The sequence below is a fragment of the Artibeus jamaicensis genome, unplaced genomic scaffold (genome assembly GCF_021234435.1).
Source record: "Artibeus jamaicensis isolate MK-2021 breed Jamaican fruit bat unplaced genomic scaffold, CSHL_Jam_final scaffold_625, whole genome shotgun sequence".
Lineage (NCBI taxonomy): Eukaryota > Metazoa > Chordata > Mammalia > Chiroptera > Phyllostomidae > Artibeus > Artibeus jamaicensis.
Window position 1 is genome coordinate 4692454 of NW_026522051.1, and position 17182 is coordinate 4709635.

The following is a 17182-nucleotide window of genomic DNA, read 5'->3' on the forward strand; positions in this document are numbered from 1 at the left end:
GGCTCTTTGAATCACAGAGCTTCAGAGTCAGCAAATAATTACCAGCAGCAATTTTAGGATAAGGCCGCCTGAACGAGCTTGGTGAGAGTGTGCCAACCTGAGCGGGGTGTCTTCACTTTTGGCTCCGATGCAAACCCAAACCCCAGTCACTGGGCTCCACCCCCGCTCCCCACCCGCTGCTCGGCCGGGAACCTGCACACCGTCTTCCAAAGGGGCACCCTCAGGACAGCAAACTTCTGTTCTAAGGACATTAAATAAATTACTTCCTTAAGATCATATGGCAGATCTATAGTTAATTAAACCCACCTAGATATCAAGGCAAAATAATTTCGCTCTTCTAAAAAGGTAAATGTAACTTGCCGATTTGGCGTTTGGAAGAACGCTTTGCCCAAAATCAATTCCTTTAGTTTCCAGAGAATAGAAGCAAGAGGCAATCTCGTTTTAATTATATCTCTTTATTGCTAACAAAGGGATGATTTATGCAATTAAATTAACTGGCTAGAAAATTACCCTCAGCTGGGCTGTCCTGGTTCTCTGCTCTGTGAATTGCAGGCTCTCGTACTCCCGGGAGTAGATTAATTTTTCTGATATGCAAACAATGCCTCTGTGTTCGCCGGCCCCGTTCTTATTCACAAGTCCCCTTTCTTCTTGCCAACGACATGAATAATATTTGTTGAACTGCTCGGCTCTGACTACTTTTTTTTTCTTTTAATGTTAAAAAGATAAAAAAAAGATCTTTTCTTTCCAGCCTCATTATCCCAGAGCAGAGGGAGGTCCCGGTTGTATCTGCAGCATCAGAAAACCAGCAAATCACGGAAAACGGGGAACGTGTCAGAGCCACAGTGCCGGGCTCGGGTCCGGGCCCCCCGAAGGGGCCAGTGAGCAAACACCCCTGTGGCCATCCTTCCTCTCACCAACCCCCGTCCCTCGGCCTCCCCCACCCGTCCAAGGTCCTGTCCGCCCCCTGGAGCTGTTCCCATGAAATGGAGCAGCCGGCAGAGGTGTGCGCCCCGCCCTGCCCCGAGTTGGGGACGCATCGCACAGGCAGCCAGTGTGTGAAGAAGCAGCAGCACACAATGAAACCATCCACCGCATTTCAGAATCAGGGCCCCAAGGGCAGCGGGCTGCCAGCTGTGAGGGCACTGGTGGGGGCCATGGTGAAGACGGCGGTCAGACTGTGAATCCCTTCAATTATATATTAGGTGGTGGCACACGGGGGTCGTCCGTTCCTGAAACAGAACGTCTCCCCCAAAGGAAGTCGAGTGCCTTTGCGTTCGTTAGGTCGAGGTTCTGGTTGTTGAGCGTTGCCGCCTTGGGGTGGGCCTCTGAGATTTGTGTGGCAGCAGGGAAGTGGCCGTCGAGCACGTGTTTCAGGAAAATCTGAGTGGAGCCGCGTGTGGGTCCGAGGAGGGGGGCGACCTGATCATCTCTCAGAAGGGGAGGGAGCTGCGCCGAGAGCGTGGGCCAGGCGAGGCCTGGGTTCGTTTCCTACGTGAGCCGCTCACGGTGGGGTGTGGGTCCCAGGGCCAGTGGGTCCAACCTGTGTTAAGATCTGGTGGAATCTGAGCTAGAAATCCGGAACCAGTGCCTGGCTGGGGGATGATCTAGATAAAATATCTGAAAAAAGATGAAGTCAGGCGTGCAGCTTTGGCAGATAGACCTCCCTTCAGTGCACTTAAAGAAATTCCAAGATGCTGCTCGGAACCGTTCGGAGGGAGACAGAGGGCCCCTCCCTTCTTCCCCGCACTCTGCTCCGACCGCCTCCCCGCCTGCAGCGGGGAGGTTTCAAATCCACGTCCCAGGGCAGTGAGGACGGGAGGACGGCAGCCTCCCTCCGTCGAAGGGGCAGCGCCAGCTCAACTGAAATAGGTGGCAGGACCCGAATTTGAAACGGAAGTTCATATACAACTGTTCTGGTCACTCTAGAACCAGGAAACATTCCGTTCGGCTAGAAGATGCATGAACTTCCGCCCGCAGAGCGCCTATTTCAGCCTCCCAGGCTCTGTCCTGAACTGGACTGACTCCCTGAAACGTGCCCGTTGAACCTGCACTTGTGTGTTGGCAGGGAAGGAGCCTAACTCACCAGGTGACCGAGGCCCACCCTGCAGGGGGCGTCGTTCAGGGTCAGGCTCGGCCTGGCCCACGGGCTGGGGCGCGGGCTCCACGTTCACTGTGGCAATCAACCCACGTGTTTACGCAGCCCCGATGGGCGTCATTTTCAAGGAGGTTTGGGGAAAATTCTAGGTTTTGTTATTTAGTTAAAGCAGCTAAATAGAGGTTTGAGTGTGGAAGACACTGAGGGTTTCTGAATCAGGCTTCTGTCTGGGCCAAAAAAAGAGAGGGAATGAAGCTGTGAGCTGCTCATAGGTCCGGTGACGTTGGGTGGGACCGTGGGATTACACCCAGCCCTGCGGCTGGGCTGCTCCCTCACAGGAGACGAGCGGCTGGTCCCTAAGTGACTGCGCCTGCGCTTCCCCTGAATCTCAACTGAGACACGGGCCCTGCAGGATGTCACACCGGAAGATGGAAGACATGCAAAAAAGTGCAAGATGGTGATACCACCAATAGTGGAGATAGTGACAGAAGAAGGGGAAAGCTGGCCGAGTTTCAAAACATGTCGGAGCTTTGGGAAGCCGAAAACCTACGTGCTTCCCAGGAAACTGTAAACCGAGGGGAGAACCGCACGTACAGCGGAGGTGGGGGGCTCCCTCTTGCTGTTGCACCGGCTCAAGTCCAGACAGGTGACCAGAAGTCCCGGTCTGGGTGACGCAGGGCCCCTCTCGGCTGCCGTGCACGATGGTGCCCCAGACGGGGCCACACGTGGCTTTTGAACAAGTGTGGTTTCCTCACCTGAACATCAGGTGGCACTGCTGGGCCACGTGGGGTTCAGTTTCGGTACCTGAGGAAACGCCACCCTGCTGTCCACAGCGGCTGCCAGGTCTGCACCCCTGCGGGCAGGGCACGGGGTCCCGTTTTCCCCGCACCTCACCCGCACTTGTGTGTGGATCTACTGATGGCCGTTCCGACGGGTGGGACGCGGTATCTCACCGTGGTTTCGGTTTGCATCTCTGATGACTAGTGACACTGAGCACCTTCCCAGGTCTCTGGCCACGCGTGTGCGCTCCACCCTCTCTTTGGAGAAGTGTCTACTCAGGTCCTCTGCCCTTTTTAATCGGATTTCCCTCGGCCGTGGGGGGAGGAGTATTGAGTTACCCAAGTTCTTTCTGTATTTCATCTGATGAAATTAGCTCCTCAGATGCATCACTGGCAAACGGTTCTCACAGTCAGTGGGTCGTCCTTCCATTTTGACGGTTTGCAGTGCGGGAACTTGTTAGTGTCGTGTAGCTCCAGTGGTTTCTCTCGTCTCCCCTGCGGGGAGCTGTGCCCGAAAAGATGAGTCGTGTCCAGGGGCTCGCTGCCTGTTTTCACCCACGTCTGTGGTCCCGTGTCCTGCGTGTCTCTCTCCGACGTGCAGCCGGGTTGCGTGTGGTGGGAGGACACCGTAGGGGCCGTCTCTGCAGTGCTGGGCATCCCCGCCCCGGCGGGGCCTGACCGCAGAACCGATTCTGGGCTCTCGGCCCTGCTGCCACGCTCTGGAGCGCTGTTGCTTTATAATGTGGTTTGACTGCAGGGAGCAGGTCACCCCCACTTTGTCCCCAGAGCTGCCTGGCTCTCTGGGGTTGTCTGCGGTGCCATCGGATTTGGGGTGAGCCGCCCTGAGAAGGCCACGTGCGTGCTCACGGAGCTGCCCTAGGCGCCAGGACGTGTGAACAGCAGTGCCTTCCAACCCAGGAGCAAGGCACGGCCTCCATCTGTTTGTGTCCCATTCAATTTTCTTTCGGCGTCTTGTACCTTTTAGACAGGGGCCGTCAAACATTTTTCCCGGGGGCTACATCAGCCTGGTGGTGGCCTTCGAGGGCCAAAATAACGTCAGCACTGTGTACACGTGACTGCTCCTAAACTGTGAAGGAGACGACCATGGGGCGGCTGTGGCCCCGGGAAAGCAAGGCCGAGGCCCGTGTCAGAGGGCACGCACGCCCTTGGCCTCCCCAGCCCACTTTACTCCCAGGTATTCCATGCTTTTTAAGCGACTGTAAGCAGGGCCGCTGGCCTTACCTCCCTCTGACCCACCACCACTGGGAACAGGAGTCAACACAGGGGCAGCCGAACGGATACAGGGCTTTATTGTGAGTCAGCAGGGTCCACACCAAGTGCACCGCCCTCCAACCACCACCCGGAGCCCCCGAGAAACAGCCGCCTCGGCACTGTTGGCTCCTCCCACTCACTCCAGCCTCAGTCCCGACAGAACGGCACAGGGCGGCACAAGCTGTGCGCACAGAGACGGCCCACGCGTCGGTCAGGTGGGCAGCCTGGCCATCCTCCTCCTCAGCTCGGCCGTCTTCTCCTCCAGCTGGGCGCAGCCTTCCTGCGCCGCCTTTTCGACACCCTCGTGGTACTTCTCCAGAGCCCCCTTCAAGGCCAGAAGTATTTCCTGGGAGGAAAACAGGAGGCGGTCAGTCTGTGCGGCCACCTCGACGAGACACGGGCTGCGAGAATCCCCAGTGTGGCTCAGTTACTCTTCTGAGGCCTGATGTCCTCTGTGCACGCACACACGTGTCCACTCCCACTAACAGTCCACCCTGCGGGCAGGACGGCACGTGGGCAAAGCCGCTCCTAAAGCGGGGGCGTGAACACGCGTGGGTTCCAGGACGGTAAGAAGATACTTCTAACTTTGAAGAAAACACCTCCACATCAGCGCCCCCCATTTACCAAGCATTCACCCCAGTGACTGCTGGACACTCTGACCGTGACCTCGGTCATCACTGCAGAGACACGGGGACAGATTTCCCAAGAATCGAGGGACCCCAGGGCTGCGCCGCTGCCATGTAACACAGTCAGAACCAGGGGGCCCGGCGGCTCCAGGAGCAGCAGCACATCTGTGCACATCTGCGCACATCTGTGCACACAGCCCTGTGGCCATGCAGCAGCTTGTAGCCCGAAGGTCATTTCTCCTCTCATCCTCACAGACGCGTTTTCCGTTTTTTTAAAGGAAGCACGTCGAATGGTTCTATCGTTACTACTATGGACTGAGAGAGAGGCGTCAGTCCGTGGTTCACTGACACTCCACTGGCTGACTCTCGTGCTGCCCTGACCGGGGGCGGAGCCCACAACCTCGGGTGACAGGGACGACGCTCTGACCAACCGAGCTATCGGGCCAGGGCCACCTGGTATTTTGTTCCTCACTTTTCTTACACAGAATGCTCAGGCCTCGCTGCAACGAGTGGGACTTGGTTACAGGGGGTGTTTCACCCCAGAAATGAAAGAGCACCCCTTTTCCAGCGGGAGGAAAGGGCAGCGGGCGGGTCTGCTGTCCTCGCCTCTAAGGGCCAAGCCGTCCGGCCGTTCTTAAACCTGCACTCTGGCCACCGCCCGTCTTTGCTCACGGTCAGCGGCACAGACACGGACCGAGGCGAGGGCACGCTGCTCCTGGGGGCGCTGGAGGCTGAGACCAGCAGGAGGCGCCTCTGACCTGGTGCTGGGGGCGAGCACCAGCCAAACGCACCCTGGGGGTTGGACCCGGTGCAGGAGCGGCCGCTCGGGCGAGCACTTCAAGGCTCGACAACTGGGATGGGAGCTGAACCATCGGGAAAATAAACCAGAAAAATTGTAAAGCCTTGTTTCTTAAATCTTTCAGGAAAATAAGGTGGATTAGTCACTAGCATGTGTAAATACCCTTTAAAAAATTAGTACATCCAGCACCTACTATCGATCTAACTTCTGTAGGGTATGTGCGTGAGTATATGTATATGTACACGTGTGTGTATACATGTAAATGTGTGCATGTATATATGTGCACACACTAAAAGAGCGGCTGAGGCAGTTTGGTGGTAAGAGATCCCGCCTGATAAAGGGGCAGCTGGTGCCCGACCAACCAGCGGTGCTCCAGGCCCGCCCTCCGGCACGAGGCCCCACCAGCGGTGGTGACCTCCCCAGTGTCCCAGGTAGCATCTCAGATGTACTCAGCACTGAGGGTAAGAAGTGCTTCTGAGGACGCAGACTATTTTCTGGAGGACATTACTTGAAATCACAATCTAAGTTCATTTATCAAAAATGCAGAACTGCCTTGGACTCTGAGAGGCCGGTCCACGCCCGGAAGGTGCTGACCCCAGCGCAGGGCCTGGCCCAGCGACCTTGTGAATTCGAGAGGCAACCCGGGGTCAGTCCTCGTCGACACCCACCTGGGACCTCAGCTTCTCCCTGCCGGTTGTCTCCCGCAGCTGCTGGATGGCAGATCTGATTTTCTGGATTTCCTGATTGGTCGTGGTTATCCGCTCGTAGACGGCCCCTCTCTTCTCCTGCACTCTGTTGCAGTCTCTGAAGGGAGAGACGCCGAGCTGTGACCCCTACAGCATCTACAGAGGCACCGCCTCGCTCTGATGCCTGCTCCGGGCCCGGCCTGTGCCTGGCACCCAAGGCCTCTTCTCTGGACAACAGCAAGCGGAGGAAGACCCCAGAGCGATGCGATGTGCTGTCGGGACCCGCGGGCCACACAGGCTCCACAGCCATGGCCCCCGCCTGGCATGCACCCCCCCAGCAGCTCGGCCCTTCACCCAGTTGCAGGAGGAAGAACAAAGGGAATGTGTCCACGACCCCCATTGCTCCTTTGAGAGGCTCACAGGGGTATCTCGGATGCCCTAAGGCCTCAACCGCTCTAAACACTCTGAAACCACAGCGGGGAAGCCCCTGCCCAGGAAACCCCAGCAAACCACCCACGACGACAGATGTCATTGCAGTTCTGATCTGAACACAGAAACAAGGCTACAGCTGGCGGGACTAGGAGGTGGACCGGCCGGGCAACCTGGCAGACCCCCTGGCCCTCCAGGGATCACGCAGATTCCAGAACCGTGAAGCCCAGAAGAAGCACCCACCTCCCGAAACCTCTCTGAGCCTAGACGCGCGCCCTGAGACCACCACCGACTTAGCTGAGGCTGCCACCTAGGGGCGCAGCCCGAGCAGCCCCAGACAGGCCCGGCCCCCGGGGCAGACCCGTGGGCTCCCCCAGCGCAGGGCAGGGAAGGGGGGAGCGGGCCGTACTGGATCACCGCGCGCTTGTACTGCTTCACGTCCTCGTGCTTCTTGTGGATCCTGAACTGCACCGTGGCGAGCTTCTCCTTCTTCGCGTTCACCAGTCTTCGCAGGGCGTTCTCCTCGGCCTTCAGCTTCTTCAGATCCGACTCGCCGCTCTCAATCTGGTCCTCCAAGTTCAGGTTCTGCGTGCCGCGAGAGGGACTCAGTCACACGGCCGGTGGGGGTGCTCAGACAGAGCGGGCGACTGCCGTGTGGGGGCAGCGGCTCGCACCCGGCACCCACAGAGGCAGGCAGACCGCATGGCGGGGACACGAAGGCACCGGCGTCTCACGTCGCTCCGCCAGCAAGGACGGGGGCGGGGCGTGTATGAGACCCACCTCAAGGCGGGGGCGGGGGCTGAGCGGAGGGGGGTGCGGGGACGAGGGGCCCAGAGCGGTCAGAAGCGGGGACCTCCACGCTGTCCCGCGGGCTGTGCAGCGGGGGGACAGACACCTCGGGTACCACTACTCTCCAGCGCCCAGGTTCCTCACACAGGAAACCTTTCATGCACCATGACCGACCCTGGGGACAGGTGGGTGAGGACGGAAAGGGAGGGAAAGGAGAGGGTTCCCGTTCACAGCCTGAGAAACTGAGTGCCCGTGGGCCCTGGCTCCCAGCCTCGGGTGCAGGGGCACTGTCACCGGCCTCTTTGGGTCCCTGGCTGCGCCAGGCGTCTCGTGGGACCCGGTGCGTGCTGTTCGTAGGGTCATTTCTGCAGTTTGAGTGGGTGGAACCCCCTCCTTTTTCCTGAAACCCCAGGCGAGGTGGACCCACCCCAGGAACGGACACACAAGACCCCACAGTGGGGCGGGACGAACCTCCTTCAGGACGCTGGCCAGCCTGTCCCGGTCCCCGGCCAGGTCCTGTATTTTCTTCTGATACAGCTGCACCTCCAGCTGGCAGGAAGGCAGGCCGTCCACCGAGTCGCGGTACAGCTCGTACTTCTCCATCACCTCTTGCTTCAGGGGAGGACACAGAGCCCAGCGTGACGGCCTCGCCCGGGAGCCGCCCGGGGCCGGGTCAGGGGCCGGCACGGCAGGCGCAGGTCCGAGCGCCACACCAGCGTGGCCCCTCACACCGCCCGCACCCCGGCCCCCGAGGACTCCGGCCCCGGGACACCAGAAGCTAAGACGGTCTCAGCCCTCTGTTGTTAGGGCAACCCCTCCAGCTCCTTCCTCTTCTCAAACCGGAAAGCGAACACGTCACAACACAGGCTCCTCCCCACGCCGCCCACCGTCACAGCAGGGCCCGGCCGGTCACGGGCACCACACGCACGTGCGCCGCGGCCGCACCGCTCTCGGCAGCCCCTGGGTTTGCGAGCTTAATGTAAAAGTCCACCCAGACCAAGATCACACAGACGTTCTCCTAAAATCACTGTGTTTTTTTAACGTTTAATAACCGAGTTAACGTTTATTTTCACGCCCGCATCCTGCACCCTCGGCCTGGTGCCCCCCCCCACCGCCCGGGAAGCACCCTCTGCCGTCTCCTGTGTACTTCTGTAGGTGGTGCTTTAAACAGACGTCATTCTCTGGAGCAGTTTCACGTTCCCCGTGAAACCGAGCAGGACACACAGAGCGACCGCCCACCTGTGTCTGGCCCCACGCAGAGCCCACACGGCTTCACTGTGCACACTAGCATTTGCTGCCACGCTGGTGTGTCACACAAGTGTAACACAACGACAGCGTGACCTGGAAACACGTCAGCGTAACAGCAAACACCGACCCTCCCTCCTTTGGAAGCACCCGTGTCTCAGAGGGCACCGGCGGAGCCCCGAAGCATGCGTGCACGAGAACGGGCCCTGCAACACCACGTCCGCGCCGGCAGCCACCGCAGACGGAGTGTGCACACGGAGGAGCGCCCATGACCGGGCCCCGGGGGGCAGCACACGTTTGAACTAGAAACTCGTCTCAGTAAAAAGGAAACTCACCCTGGAATTTTTAAGCTTCTGGACTGTATCCTTCATTTTTTCTTTATAATTCTTTAACTTCTCTGGAGAGTCCACAATTTTGGTTTTCAGACTCTCTTGTGCTTCTTTCAAAGACACCACTGACAACCTCAGTTCGTTCTGGGGAGGAGACACCACTCTGTCGGCTGCACGACAAACTCGGCGTCTTCCCATCGCGGGGGGGGCCGGACCCAGGAGGCTGGGCCGAGTCTGAGTCCCTGCGACCTGCCCCACCCTCTCCAGCCCCCGCAGTCAGCAGGGCGAGGGCCAAGCCACATCGGGGTGTGACCCGTCGCCTTCCTCTGCCCGGCCCCTGCAGAGCGACCGCACCGAGCAGGCGCTGCCAGAGGCTGGGCCTCACTCGAAGGCAAGGACACGGGAGATGCCCGACCACGACGCCCGTGGTTCCACATTCCCTCCCCGCCCTCCACGCCGCCCACACGGAGGGCGCTTTTACCAAGCGCTTGGTTTTCTCCGACAGCGCGGCCTTCTTCTGGCCACTGCGCTCCTGCAGCAGCGTCTAGGGAAGAGAGCGGGCACCGTTTTCCAGGGACCGGGAGCGACATGTCAGCGCCGCCTCCTCATGGAGCAGAGACGGGAGTTACAGGGCCAGACTGTGCCTGTGCGTGTGTGTGTGCGTGTGGCCCCAGCCGCCAGGACCTGCAGTTCCTGGCCGAGTCCACACAAGTGCACAAGCGTTTACGCACGGACGCCTCGGGAGCCTCAGCTGAAAGCAAGTGCAGACGTCCTCTCGTGTTAACACGGGACGGCCCTCATGGGCAGACAGCCACCAGGCCTCAGGCCTCACCCCTCGGACTCCGCCCGTGGGCGCCCTCGGGTGCTGTCCCAGGAGGACTTGCGCACAGTGCCCACCATTCGTCACAGCAAGTGCCGAAGGCAGGGAGCGAGGCTCACGCTGGACCTGAGCTCGCGTGAGCTGGAGCGGTGGGCGACAGGCGATGCTGCACTTCCATTCCCTGGAAACGTCCAGGTGCCCAGAGGCTGCAGGGTCCAGGGACAGCAGGGTTGGACCGAGCACAGCCCTCAAAAGTCCCAGTCCACAGACAGTGTGTGACTTTGGCACCACCAGCGACACAGTGGTCAGACAGGGCTGACAGAGGCACATGTCCCTTGGCAGAGCCCCAAGGGGCACGGCAGTGACAGTGTTCCCTCTCAGAACGCAAGCCCCCCCCCACCAGGAACCCACTGGGCGAGCCAAGGTCCCCACGACAGGTACCGTCTTCTGCCGGAAGTCCTGGTTCAGCAGCTGCTGCAGCTCCTGGATCTCATCCGACAGCTGCTGGAACTCCGCCTGCTCTTCGGCTGGAACGGAACTGACCACACGCGGTGTCGGCCACCACGCGCCAGAGGCTGTCTCCCCACTGCCACCCCCACCCCCGGGACTGCCCCTACCCTCCTCAACCCGACCAGCAGAGGCTCACTCGCCCACTCCCGCCTCCCCCGCAGGAGGGTCTCAGCTGGTCTCCAGACATCGCTTTGACTTCATTTGTTCATCTCCCACTTACTCGAGTTTCTCCAGTTTCGTTAGCGCCTCCTGGTGCGCCGTGTTCAACTGCTGCATTTTGTCCACCGAGGATTTCTGCCAAGCGATTCCAGTAACCTCACGTTAGCACTTCAGTTGGGGACGTGCATAAAAGCCGCCGGTCCGGCCTGCAGCCCCCTCACCAGGGGCCACACTCACAGGCTGACCCAGAGCCCAGCCCTCAAAGGGGCAGACCCGGAATCTAACCCCCAACACAGCGGTCCCAGTGCCGGGTACAGCGGCGTCCACCTCAGCCCAGGTGACGGCTGGGGGAGCGTCGCAGAGGGTGTCGGGCTGCGTCTCACAAACGAGAAGAGACCAGGCTGCGTGTACGCACATGTGTGAGCTTGGAGCACAGGAGGCGCAGGCTCAGCGTGACCCCTACAAGGGCACATCCACTGACCCCCGGCCCGGAGCGGCCAGGGCGCACTGCCGACCCTCTGGGCCCCGGGCTTCCCTGAGGGCCCACCCTGAGGACCGAGGGCCTGCACCTCCCCAGCACCTGGCCTGTGATGGAGCCAGTGTCTCTGTGATCCACCTGGACAGAACCGTGCAGCTGGACAAACATCCAGCACGACAAACAGCAAACCCCCTCATGGAGCCGTCACTTGGGAAGCCCAGGCCTCGAGCCCCAAGGACCTCCAGAGCGTCGGGGACAGACGGGTCCCCACTGTTCCCTCCTCTACACTTCCTAGCGCAGGGGACGGACACCTCAGCCACAGACTGGAACAGGAGACCCGGCCTCTGCCCGACGCTGCCGAGTCTCAGTGGAAACCTCCCTCGGAGACGAGCTCGGGGAACAGAAACCTGCGTCTTCCCCTCAGTCGGGGTGTCAGACTCATTTCTTCCCGGGGGCCACACCAGCCTCGCGGTTGCCTCCAAAGGGCCGGATGTAGTTTCAACTCCTTAACGGGTAAGGAGCAGTCACAGTTACACAGTCCTGAGGTTATCTCAGCCTGTGAAGCAACCTCGGGGCTGCTGTGGCCCCCGGTGAACATGAGTGTGATGCCCCTGCTCTAAACGGAATAAACTGGGTTCCACCATGACGAGCTTGAACCATTTCAAAACAGATCCCAGTCTACAAATGATGCTGCTCGTCCGCTGTGTGACCCCCAAACCCCCGAAATCTTACGTATTGCCAGAGAAACTCCATGTACGTCTCCCGGCACGCCTCCCGGAAGTGGATGAAGTTGATGATGCCGCTCAGGAACCGACAGGTCCGCTTGGCCTCTGAAACGCAGAGCGAGGCCCCTCACGTGACTCTCCGGACCAGCACAGGCGAGTCACGGCCCCCCAGGGGTTGTGAACGCCCTCCAAGCCCCCCATGCACTCTGCCCGCAGGGACAGAACAAAGCTGGGCGTGTGCTGCCACCTTCCAAGGGCCCAAAGTCCGCTCGACTCAGAGACCAGGATTCTCTCTGCGCCTGTGACCCAAGAAGAGGGGAACCACTCCCGCCCAGGAGAGCGTGACAGGAGCCAACTTCCCCTGCTCCTCCACCAGCCAGAACGCCAGGCCCCAGGACTGTGAGCAGGTGACCGAGGACAGTAGCCCCCAGGGGAGCCCCGGAGGTGAGCAGCCCCACAGACTGCAAGTGGCTTCTCTGCTGGACGACACCCCAGCGCCAGGGTGTGAGGCGGCCCGCCCTCCAGTAGCGGCGCCCTATCCCCGGGGTCCCCGCAGAGGGGACGCATGGGGCTCCACACTCACTTGGGTACAGGATGTCTGCCGTCTCGAAGTCGTTCACGCGGCAGATGGGCAGGAACGAGTTCCTGGAGGGCGCAGGGGAGAGCATGCTCAGTGCGGGCCCGTGCCACACATGCGAGAAACATCTTCCCGTCAGCGAAACCCTGGACTCGTCCTGCAGGTCAGAGGACCACACCCGACGTCCACCAAGAAGACCGAAGGTCCCCTGCTGCCCGAGCCCGCACGCACACCCAGCTGCGGTGACAGACCAGAGACAACGCGTACTCAGGTGGCTCGGGGTCTGCGGAAGAGCGCAGAGGCCTCCCACAGCTGCCCGGCCACACCGTGGGTGGACGCTGCCAAGGGTGGGCCAGGAGCTGCACGTGCCAGGTGTGTGCCGCCCTGACCACACTCGGGGCGGGGAAGGAGATGGCGGGAGCTTCTCCCGCCATCCAAAGAGACCTCGACCTGAGGACGGCGTAGCACCAGGCAGACGGGCCGCCCTACTCACAGGTAGATGAACAGGTTGCTGACGGGCAGGAAGCCTTCCATCAGATGTGGGTACATGACGTCCGAGTTCACCGGCATCTACAGGGAAACGGGGACTCTGGGCCACACCGATCCCACGAAGTGGGGGAACCCTCGGTCTCAGAGCAAGAGGGAGTCATGCCGACTTCTCAGGGAAGGGGAAGTGCCCCCAAAAGCCAGACACGCACAGACCAGCACCACCGTCAGTGACGGTGACTTTTAAGTCACCAGGGTGCTCATGAGTGGTCCCCATAGAAGACAAGGCAGGGGCTGGTTCCACCACCTGCTCCCTGGGCGCAGTGCTGCCTGCCCATCCAGGCACAGATGTAGCCTCAGCCGGGCGCGCACAGCCAGGGCTCCCAAGGGACGCCGGGGACACCGACCGACACTCCATCTCAGCGCCTCCTCCGAGGACACACCGACGAGAAACGGGGCCCTCCTGCCAGAACCCTGCCCAGTGCTCAGCCCCAGCGCCACCTTCCACCCCGGCCTGGGGCCCCACCCAAACCAGTCCCTGTGGACCGGCCTCCAGCCTGGGACTGGGGACACCTGCACCGCATCAGTGACATGAGTCCTCCGTCTGTCACGGTGGTCCCCATCCACCTGAACCCATCAGTATGAGGCCCCACTGAGATGACTGTCAAAGTGACATGTCACAGAAGCCTCTCCTGTCCCAGCCACCCCCCACCCCCCCAAATGAGCACCCGCGGCCCCCGTGCACCCACCATGTAGAAGTGCTCCAGGCGCGTGCCGTACACCATCTGCAGGGCGCGCAGGTAGATCATGTGCAGGACCTCGGGCTGCGGGGACAAGTGCCCGTCAGTGACTTGGACCTGCCGGGCCATAGCGGGGCCTTCGCAGCAGAGGGCGAGACCAAGGCCTCGCTCCGGCCCCGTATCAGCGCCCTCCATCCACCGCTCAGCATTGTGGAGCCCGTGTGCTCACAGGCTCACTCAGCAGCAGCTCGGGGTCGGCGATGGGGGCTGCTCAAGCTCACAGGGTAGGAGTGAGGCTGCCGGAACCCAGCACCACCCCCACCAGGACGGGGGAGGGTCAGTCTTCCACAGGGGGCTCCGCCTGTGGTGGCTCGGGGGACCCTGGGCGGTCTGTCCCTAGAAAAGGGAAAGGCCGCCGGCCATGCAGACCCTAGGCAGCTCGGTGTCCTCAGGTGAGCACTGTGAGCGGGGGTATAAGGTCAGAGGGCAGGACTTCCAGGAGTCTCGGCCTCTGCCGTTCCAGTTATCTCTGACTTTCAGAGAGGGGATGGGGGGAAGGGAGAAGCGTCGATGTGTGAGAGACTCCGCTGGGCTGCCTTCCGCCCGGCCGAGCCCCCGGGCAGCGGCACCAGCTGCTCCCCAGCCCCAGCCCCAGCCTGCGGGACCCGCAGTACCCGTGGGCTCGTTTCCTGTGAGAGCCGCCCTTTCACGTTAAAGAACTTAAGAAACCCCAAGGTCAGAAGGTCGAGTTCCACATCATTAAACTAGGTCGTCCTGCGTCATCACTTCAAGACCAGCTCGGGAAGCTCGAGGGGACTTGGGGGCTTTCCCCAAAGTCATGAAAGCAGCTCATTTCCGCGTGTCACAGCCGCAGGTATAAAGAACGTCTGTCAGAGCGAGTTGACCCCCTCGGGGCAGAGCTCGGGAGGATCATTCACCGGTGAGCCTCTGAGGAGGGTTGCTTCTCCCACTGTTTGTGCTCCAGACCCCCTGAAGGAGTTCCCTGCAGACCCTCCCCACCAGTGACCCCCCCAGAGCACCCTTGAGACAACGGGAAACCTGATGCAGACAGGCGTGTCTGTGGTTCAGCGGCCTTTTCTTCCTGGAGACAATGACCATGTTGGAGAACCGAATTCCCAGTGGAAGGCAGAGTTCAACCGGCGGGGACTCCGTCATTCAGTGGTTGAAACCACTGGCCAGGGCCAGAGCCTGTGTCTGCGGCGCCACATTCGCCCCCCTACCCACAGCACACGCAGCCCCCACGCCGCCCCTCTCACCTTCGGGTTGGGGTAAAGGTCACTCTTGGAGAGGTTTTTGCCGTCGGCTCCCGTTAAGATCTTGTTGCGGACGTGGGTCACAATCTCGGCTACATTGTATCTGGGGAAAGACAAGGTCTCCATCCCGGGAGTCTCCCGTGGGCCTGGAGAGAGAAGAGTGGGTCAAAGGCGGGGAACACGGCAGCGAGGTGCCCCGCGGTCAAAAAAAGTTGTCAAAACCGCAATGTCGCTGGGGCCAGAAACCCGGCCTGGAGCTCTGCGTGACGTCACAACGCTGGTTGCTGTTTGTGGCATTGTGACGCCACAGAACTCTGGACTGCCCTGCGAGGTCCCCTTCCTTGGCCGCAGCAGCGGGAGCAGTGGAGGGCGCAGCAGCCGCTGCCACCACCCAGAGGGTGGCACCTGCCAGGTTCCCTAAGGACCCCACTCCCTAGGGGGCCAGCAAGGCCCCGCAGCTCCACTGTGCGCATGCTCAGTTCCGCAAGCAACGCGACGCGACCTCGGTTCTGGAACTTGTTGCTCTGGACCCCTGGTGCACCCTGGAGCAGCTGGGTGGTGAAGTCCCTGGGGTGAGCGTGGGGAGCCGGCCTGCAGGGCGGGAGATGACTCCGCGGCTCCGCCCCAACACCGAGGCGGACTCCTCCACACTCATTCACGACTCAGGGACACTCCTCCCCACCCGCCCGGTCTGCTCCTTAGAGATGTCATCCTCTAGGCGCGCGGCCACCGGTCACTGCGACTTCTGCCCCCGGCCATTTCCAGTCACAGCTGCACAGCACACCCTGGCTCTGTCCACACGAGGCCATGGAAGACAGCGGTCCCGCCTCTGCTCAGCTGCCTGGTCTCAGCTCGGCCAGCTGCTGACCCACACCGTTCAGGACCCGACCGTCACTGAATGTACTCCGCTCGCTTCCATGGTCTCCTTGAAATGTGACAGTGCGACGCGGGCAGCCGCTTGGACCCTGCTCAACCCACGGGGGACCCGACAAACACATGGGGCACAGCTGCGTCGGCCGGGCCACCGGACTGCTGGGGCCTTGCGCGCGGGGTCGTTGCCTGAGCAGCCGCACGGGTCCCCGCTTTTCCTCCGCAGCCAACAGGCGCGTTCGGTAGGGGGCGTTTGCTGCGTGCGCAGGTTTCCCCTGCGTCGGGGGCAGACGAGTCCCAGAGGAAGAGACGCGCCCCAGAGACTCGGCAGGAAAGCCGTTCGCTCGTCTGAAAGGAGCCCTGCGAGGCTGCAGGGCGGGACAGGGCAGCCCATCGGCCCGCAGGTGTGACCCCGTCCCAGGCGCTCCCCGCACCTGCCTTCTCCTCCCCGCCCACCGCGCCAATTCCGAGCTTTCCGCGCCTTTCCACAGGCCCCCGCCACGGACCCCCACGTCCGGTTCCCAGGGGCTCCGAGGCCTGGAAGCGCCTCCCGCATCCAGTTTCCACCTTTGACAGCTCGGTTCCGACCCGCAAGTATCGACTGGCCTCGCTTTATCGCACGGCGCTTAGTTGCCCTTCGCAGGGGTCGCGTTTCTCCTCCAAACCGCAGGCGGCAGTCCCTCCCCTGGACGGCTTGGCCCGGCCCGCGGGCGCTGGCCCTCGGCCGTCCCGCCAGGCAGCGGGCACCGCCACGATCACCCCGGGACCTCCCGCGGTTACAACCCCTGCACTCGGCGGAGAAGGAGCCTGCAAAGGACGCTCGGCGACAACGCGCGGCCGCGCCTCCGGCCACAGCGGGGCTTTGGCTGAGGCTCCCGAGGCTTGGCTGAGGCCGCGGTCGTCCGGCGACGTCGGCGCCCCGACCTGACCGGTTGCCTTCCGGACGCGCCCCCACCGGGGACCGTGACTCGGCAGAGTCGCCCGCCCCCGCGGACCCCCGCCGCGCTCACCGCCTGCGCCGCCGCCGGGGAGACGTCAATTCCGCAAACCAGCTGCCCGCCAAGCCCCGGACCGTTGTCCCGTTTTGAAAGCGCCGCTTGCCCCTGGAGCCCCGCCTCTTCCGCCTACTTCCGGTAACGGTCGCGGCGGAGGCCGGTGGGGCTCAAAAGACTCCAGCTGCGCCGGCGGCGCGGGCTCTGGGTGGAGTTTTGCTCGCGGCGCCGGCGTCTGTTGGACCCGAGCTCCGCAGCAAGTGGGGCGCGGTGGGGTGCTGCGACCTCGCGACTGGGTTCGTGGGTGCAGAAACCCTCCGCGGCCCGGGGTCGGACTGGGCTTTGCACAGCGTACCTGCAGTTAATTACGAGCAGGCTTAAGGCTTTCGAATACTTAGCGTTGCACTTAGTAGGTGCACGGGACGTGTACACAGAGTATTTCCCGTTTTGTATACAAGGTGGGGCTGCAGCTAAGCCGTAGACGCACCAGAATTTAAGAGCA

The 17182-nt window shown here is 61.6% G+C and overlaps 1 protein-coding gene across 2 annotated transcripts; it reads right to left on the reverse strand.

Annotated features, from left to right (window-relative positions):
* Nucleotides 1–4165: 4165 nt before the first annotated feature.
* NUF2 (NUF2 component of NDC80 kinetochore complex) lies at nucleotides 4166–16798 on the reverse strand. 2 transcript variants are annotated; one of them, XM_037149423.2, is made up of 14 exons: nucleotides 16699–16798; nucleotides 14822–14964; nucleotides 13554–13628; nucleotides 12812–12888; nucleotides 12325–12386; nucleotides 11749–11846; nucleotides 10600–10673; nucleotides 10311–10407; nucleotides 9531–9593; nucleotides 9056–9193; nucleotides 7947–8087; nucleotides 7096–7271; nucleotides 6240–6375; nucleotides 4166–4492 (listed from the first exon to the last, which is right to left on the reverse strand). In XM_037149423.2, exons 2-14 carry the CDS (start codon nucleotides 14942–14944, stop codon nucleotides 4358–4360), a joined length of 1395 nt encoding a protein of 464 aa, XP_037005318.2. In that variant the 5' UTR covers nucleotides 14945–14964; nucleotides 16699–16798; the 3' UTR covers nucleotides 4166–4357. The 2 variants fall into 2 exon arrangements, with proteins under 2 accessions (XP_037005318.2, XP_037005326.2); XM_037149431.2 differs by lacking the exon at nucleotides 16699–16798 and adding an exon at nucleotides 16256–16646.
* Nucleotides 16799–17182: the final 384 nt, after the last annotated feature.